A 7,476-nucleotide genomic window follows, 5' to 3' on the forward strand; every position below is an offset into this window, starting at 1 on the left:
ACACACACACACACACACACACACACACACACACACACACACACACAGGGTCTTACAGCGATGCGGAGCAGGGTAGCCCTGACGGCGGCCCATCGGTCCAGTCGTCTGTCGATGACCAGGATGAAACCCACGGCTGATGCTGCAACGCTGCAGGGGAGAAGCACACACCGTTATCACCACTGTGTCCTTTGTACACCACATTTAAGTCGTCAGTTATTAGACAACAGGTCCAAATGAGGAGTAAGGAATGAATTCACGTGCCGCTAATTACATTTAGCAGATTTCAGCCTAATCACAGAAAATATACCTTGAAAGATGGGGATACATTTGAACATTTGCAACGTATTTGTGGGTTTAAAATTCAAAGTGCAAGCTTTCTTTACAGCAGGCCAGGTCACTGCAACTGACGCATAATAGCAAATGTAAAAATGACGTAAAAATGACAGGTACTCAGTGGTCTTCACAACAGGAGAGAATATTATTTGGGGATTAAAAAGCAATGCTGGGAGAGGTTAAAACCTTTGTAACTACTGCCAGTGAGTGTGGTACTCATCTGTCATCAGTGATGATTATTAGAGACCCTTGTGATTACCATGGTAACCTTGGCTCTGCGTTAATATGTGTGTGTGTGAAAATCTTCATTACATTTCATTCATTCCACAGGCAGCGCCATATGTAGCAACCTCATTAAGCTAGTGTGTGTGTGTGTGTGTGTGTGAATGCAGTATTTCCGGCTGAGGTCCTGCTGGGCATCTTGACATCTAAACACACAAGTATAACGAATAAAGCCCGACGCGCACAGGCACATACTGTGGGGCCAACATAGAAATACTGCTGAGTTGGTCCATCTGGGCGTCATTATCAGCCAATTTTCATCCTCACTCACAGATACATTAAGAAAACATAACACTACCCAGTGAACGCTGCGATATCAAATCCTCAATCCATCTCTACTGGAACATTTTTTTCGAACCACTTGAATGAAGCCGGCTGCAAATCTGAGGGCGATCTTTGCTATTCCAAGACAAAAAATACACACAAATCCTTAATATGCCTTTGCATCCAGCAATAATCCATTCCTCCTTCAATTTCCCTTATTCCGCTGTTGTCAGTGTTCAATCCCTGCATCCACAATCATCTGTTTGCAGCTCGCGGATGGAAAGAGGTGACCGTTCACATCCTTAAAGAGCATCTCCCTCCTCCTTTCCCTTCTCCCTCTGCTCCTCCACCACCTGCCTCCCAGCCTCGGCCAATTAAAAACAAGCCCTGCATCTTGCTGTTCCCCCACAGCCAATCAGGGCACATAGTGCAGCCGATTGGCAGCTGGGTGCCGATAGCTGGCGGAGAGAAAGGGAGGGGGGGATATGAAAGGTGATGAGCCACAAAAAAAAAAAAAACTGAGGCCGCCATGACACACACACGAACATTTGTATAGAGATGCATACATCTCCATCCTTTCTCCTCCCCTTAATTATGTGTGTGTATGCATGAGTATGCGGCACTCAGCAATAAAGGAGAGGTGAAAGAAAGGGAGGGGAGAGGGAGGAGAGGACAAAGGAGGAGAGGAGGAGGAAGGACAGAGGGAAGGAAAGAGGTGTGTATAATGATACAATTTCAATTCAATGAGCAAAACAAATTGTGTTAAATTCAACCTCAAGCCACATCTAAAACCTCTCTTTCAAGGTGAGGATTATTGCGGTATCTTAATTCTATCTAGAACTAAATTGTATTATTTTATACATATAATATTTCTTGTTTCTTTCCATTCTCAAAATATATTTCCGTGCAATCTTCCATTCTCTCCAAAATGTATTTCTTTATGTCTTTTGTGCAGTAGCTGTCCTTGCAGCAGGCCTTTGTTATCGCTCTGCTGACACCTGCTGGCTCCACGTGGTATCGCACCTTCACAAACTGGCCAGACCTTTGTTTGTTGTCAAACCAAAAGGAAGCTGCGGAGGAGGCGGCGTGCGTGTCTGTGTGTGTGTGTGTGTGTGATGCTTACCTGGGGATGCTGCTGAGGTAGCCGAGGACATTTTGGACCTCCTCTTCCTCCAGCTCGCTGAAATCTGGGAACTCTGGCAAGACGATGACGGGGTTGCCGTTCATCCCGCGGCCCCCTGGAGACACAGAGGTCATGATTCAAGATTAAAATACATGCGACATGATTTTAAATCCGTTTTCCACAAATTACTTCTGACCGACTTTCAAAAGGACAGAAACTAAAACAAAAGTGTGAAATCAGACGGGCCTCAGACACAGACACACAGACACACACACACGGCCTTCTCTTTCATTGGTGGGTCAAGTTGCAAAGCAGATCATCATGATGATGAATTATTCACATGCCGTCACTCTTCAGGCATTATCGTCACGGTAACCCAACACAGGGCCCGAACTGTGTATTTCCGTGTGCACACGTTTCTATGTGAGCAGTTGTTTGTGTCAAACTTTAAACGTGATGCTTCTTTTCATGAGAACTTTACTTTCCATGACAGGACTACTTTGGAAGAACTAGTTCAAGTACAGAATTTGTGTACTTTTCTTACTTTTTTAAAATATAAATCACAAGAAAAATAAACAGCACAACAGTAATGCATTGTTTCATTCAATTGCGTTTAAGTGTATTCAAAATGTTCGGTCTAATTGTGTTAGAATGTAGAAAAACAGTGGTCGCTAGAGTTGCAGTTAATTAGTTCAATTTTGGTAAACGAGAATCTCTCACAAGCTAATTAACACTAAGCCTGATGGTACAATAACACGAGAATGGTGTGTGTGCGCGGGTGTGTGTGTAACGGCCGGGAGAGACAGGAATCAAACCAACCTGGCCGGATGGCAAACTGTTTCTGGAGTTCAGAGCCGATTTCTGCTGCACACAGGGGACCATCCTCGCTCTGCAGAATGCCGTCTGAGGAGAAAGACCCGAAACACATCGTTATTGTCCCCCTGTAGAACCGGCGGACGAAGTTATCAGCTCTTTGCGATTAAGAACAGCCGATTGCATTTGGATGAGGTCGGCTGAAACGTTACAAATGTTACAAACGGGATCCGGCGACAAAGACAAAGAAGAAACTGTGGGGAGCGTCGTGGCAGTTTAACCACCTTCAGATATGGCACCAATAATTCAGTGTGACCCATCTTTATAGCCAACAGCTGAGGTGTGTATGAAGTGTACATATAAACTTGTTGGCTAGCTGTTATATGTGTATAGACACTTCAGATGACACAAAGAGAAGAGACCAGGAAGTGCAAGGAGGAGAGCTTCCAAAGAGGAGAAAGGGAAGGAGAGGGGAGAAAGCAAGGTAAGATTTCCTCCTCTCTCCGGCCAAGCTGGATTACAGTAATCTCATTTAGCCCTCCGAGACATGTAGACACAGAGACATACAGAGATAAAAACAATGTTCTCCACCACCCATTCGGCTGCCATGTGTGACCAATGTATGCCAAAAACACAAGGGAGGGAATTGTGTACAATCGTGTGTGCGTCTGTGAATGAAAACTGTGATGTTTCTGTCATGTCAGTGTGTGCGTAGTGCATATGTGTGTGCGCGCGCTCGGCAGTATGGACAAAGGCTGGCGCTGAGAGCAGTGTGAGGGGAGTGTTGCAAGGTTTCCAGGCAGTATGGTGGGGCTGGCAGCGAGCGGCATCAATTACCATCTAAGTGCAAAACGAGCAAACTGTTCATATTTTAGGAGAGAGCCAGCCGACCAATCGGCTTTCTTACCGATACTTCACTGGGCTTCCATGTGCAGAAACGTTTTTTGTAGATCATACAACTAGCATCCTCCATCATAAATGTTCTTGCATCGTGCAAGAAAACTGCACATTCTGTCATGATCAGATGTGACCCGGGGACACTGTTGTTTTTCTGCATGTAATGAAGATTAAGGGCTTAGATCCTCGGTAACGCTACACACAGTGTGTCAGTGCACCGTTGGCTAGACTGTGACTCACACCGCACACTGCAGGTCTCATGTGTAGTCTGCACTTAGCAGCATGCGTTAGAGCCGTTGACGACTAAACAGGCAACGCAAAACACATGTAGTTGTGGTCGGGCAGGAATCTATTACACTGGAAAGGAACAACACTGGCTGCCGCACACACACACAGAGTTGTAATGCCAGTAAGGCACTGGGCATGGCTCCTGATATCAAGGGATTACATTAAGATGACAGAACAGTGACTCAGGAATCATCTGGCTTCGATACACAAACCATCACACTGACATAAATCATACATTTTCGACCACCTCGAGAGTGGCAGCAGGGACAGAAGCTGAAGGAAGGAAGCAGGGAAGGGAAGATATTAGTAAGGGATTTATAGAAGAAATTATATAATTTGGCAAAAAAGGGTAGTAGAAAAGCAGCACAGAAGAAGGGAAATAGTTAGGGAGAGTCTAAAAGAGCAGGATGCAGTTTAGAGAGACGGTAAATCAGGTCCACTTTAATAGACTTTAACAGACCACAGAGCTTCCACCAAAGTCGACCGGCCCTGTAATTTAACCCGAAACAACAACTCTACCACAATTAGCAGAAACCAGAAAGAAGGAAGGGAGGATGTGCTCTATAAAAAAAACACAATAAATAGAGCTTGAGAGGGCCACGGTTGTCTTTTAGAAGCGCTCCCACGTTCAGACTGTGTGCGAGCAAGTCGTGCGTTTCAGACAGCTGTCAGTTCAGTGTGTCGGGCAGTAAGCCGGGGTTAAGACCCAGACTCTGGAGCTCCGCCAGACATGTGCATCCCTCTCTGACTCTACTGTAGCTAGTGTGTGTGTGTGTGTGTATCTGGAGGAAGGCCTTACAACACTGACAAAAATGTAGGCGATGGGAATCACAGCTTTCAAGTCTCCATCAAAAGAACTCTGACCCAGGAGTCACTCAGCATGTAGTTTGCAGGTGGGAACACACAGCTGATTGAGATCAGCTAATCAGACCCCTTTTCCACTTTTACAACTCGTTGTACTCCAAATTAAAACCAGCTGTGTCGTCTACCGTCCACTTTTCAACAATTCTTTTGATTTTTTTGTAAATAACCAATAAACAAACTTTCATCAACCACGCATGCTCGTTGGGGTGAATGGGTGAGGACTTATCAGACATTCAGGCGTCGGGCTGCTTTTCACTGGTGCTGAAACACTAAAACTCCCCGCTTTGTCCTCAGCCGAATGAATGAAATTAAGCTATAGCGGCCAGGGCTGCAAGTGAACCCCTTTACCCACCAAACACACACACACACACACACACACACACACAGGAAGTGGGGCAATGCAGCCAAACACAAATAGTGATTATGGGGGGCCTAGAAAGAATGTCCCTCCGCCTCCTTGTACCCTTCCCCCAAGCCCTGACACCCCTTCACTATTTCATTCATCCTTTTTTCGGGGGCTTAGCTGAGGGGAAAACTGATACATAACCCAACTATCTGCCCTTTAGAAGTAGATATTACAGCTTTGAGCTCTAGTTTATCAGTGTCCCTTCGGCTCTATTCAACAGTTAAGTTGCTCTCAAAGAAACAAGAAATATTGTAAGAACTCGTGTCATTACTTATATTTACGTTTTCAGGATTTAAATATGGGACAAACTCAGCCACAAGTAAAAGCCAACTGAATCACACAGATTCTTGAGTGTGTCTCCAGCTGAAAGCCTGTTTGTGTGTGTCTGCATGTGTGAGAGAGGATTTAGAGGTGAAAGGGGGGGTGAGGCAGTCGGGGGGGAAAAGAGTGTGGAGGTGCTCTGGTCTCAATAGGATGAAATAGAGGACAGGGTTTCTTTACACATGCCTACATATTTAATGTGTTGGCCTGGTGCTAGTTGATACTGTGGATGTGTTTTCTGTGTGGTAGGAGGTCAACAGCAGAACAACACTTTACTGTAAAATACACACATTGTATACGACAAGGTGGCCATCTCTTTCTTTCCAATTTTGAGCCACTGTTTCAACAATTGCTATCATTTGATAACCATTTTATAGGTGAAACATTGTTTTCTTGTTTTTTTTATTTAGGCATAAACACATTCACCAACCTTGTGAAGGTATTATCTTATTATATGAAACATGCATTTTTTTAACAACTTTTCTATGGAGCTTGGAGTCCTGCCAGCCTCAAAAATGAGGGTTAAACTAATGAATCAGTCTGCTGAAATCATGAGGCCAGTATCGGTCTAACTAAATAATGTCAACTATTGGCCTTCAAACGGCACTATGGTCTAAAATACCAGCAAAACACAGTGTTGGTTTGAGGCAAAGCCTGCAGACTGATTATCTCATCTGTCTCAGCATCTCACCCCACACACTTAAACAATAAATGAGTGAGTGCACACACTGTGTATATGTGTTTGGATTTGATTACAGCCAACACTCCTTTCCAGTGTAATTTGTAAAAACCCAATTTGTGAAACGCACTCTTGGTTAGGTCAGCACTGCGAGGTGAAAGAGAGGCAACGGCCCAATTAAGTCTCATGAAGGTGCAGTCCATTACACACACACACAAAGCGTCGTCTATGGCCGTCTCACTCACAACGCCTCCTCCTCTTCCTTTGCTCGAGTTCCTACAGGTTTTCATTGCTGACAACACATTGTCAGTTCAAAGATGGCAGCCAGCTGTTCTGTGCTGGTTATTGGCCGCCGGTGCTGGCCAAAGGTCAAAGTTCAAAGCCACAGGAAGCTGTGAGAGCTGTCTGATGTTCGCTCAAAACACACTCATGCACGCACGGGACCCCGGCTGAGGACTGTGCAAACAAAAACAAGCATGACATGGCTGGACGGAGGTGCATCAACACGCAGAAACAACCTCAGACACAGAGAAACAGACATATACACACAATGCAGGCATAACTTCTCAGCTAGATTCAAGCAGTTTGTTCAATAGATTTCTGTTTTAAATAATAATCCCAATATTTCGGGCTGCAGCGAAGCGCCATAGTAAATAAATTGTGATGTCGAGTGAGCTCAGCTATTGATCCTGCCTAATGCTTTGCCATTAAAAAAAAAAAAGTAGAGGATCGAGACATTCATAAGACGGACGTCCAGCAGTCAGGCGTCACTGAGACCTTCAGCCCCTCCATCTGCTGCTCTGGTATGCAACAAATGGAACGGACCGACTTGGAACGTAGACTTGAAGGCACTAGGTTGGAGAAACGAGGTTTGTGTGTGTGTGTGTGTGTGTGGGGAGGGTGTGGCAGCGGGGTTAAAAGTTGCTGCGTTGGTATCAAATGCCAGCAGAGAGATGGCCAGCTGCGTTGTGTGTATTTACATATAGAGAAGCGAGGGTTTGCCAGCCGCTCTGCAGCTGTGTGTGTGTGTGTGTGTGTGTGTGTGTGTGTGTGTGTGTGTGTGTGTGTACACATGCACTTGTGTGAGGGAATCTGAGCTCTATTATCTGGCATTATAGTCAGGGTTTACCAAAGTCCCATCTGTCACTGCTGTGGGGTATCTGACACACACACACACACACACACACACACACACACACACACACA

At 45.2% G+C, this 7,476-nt stretch overlaps 1 protein-coding gene across 10 annotated transcripts in view; it reads right to left on the reverse strand.

Annotated features, from left to right (window-relative positions):
• Positions 1 to 7,476, reverse strand: part of mcf2la (mcf.2 cell line derived transforming sequence-like a) — a 34,434-nt gene that overhangs the window by 15,415 nt on the left and 11,543 nt on the right. For all 10 annotated transcript variants that reach the window (XM_031851723.1, XM_031851722.1, XM_031851718.1 and 7 more), the window contains 3 exons: positions 2,822 to 2,905; positions 2,003 to 2,117; positions 57 to 147 (listed from right to left, as the gene is read on the reverse strand). In XM_031851723.1, coding sequence (XP_031707583.1) covers positions 57 to 147; positions 2,003 to 2,117; positions 2,822 to 2,905 — 290 coding nt within the window. The remainder of the gene's footprint in view (positions 1 to 56; positions 148 to 2,002; positions 2,118 to 2,821; positions 2,906 to 7,476) is intronic.

The sequence above is a fragment of the Anarrhichthys ocellatus genome, unplaced genomic scaffold (genome assembly GCF_004355925.1).
Source record: "Anarrhichthys ocellatus isolate YVR2014 unplaced genomic scaffold, GSC_Weel_1.0 scaffold12, whole genome shotgun sequence".
Taxonomy (NCBI): Eukaryota; Metazoa; Chordata; class Actinopteri; order Perciformes; family Anarhichadidae; genus Anarrhichthys; species Anarrhichthys ocellatus.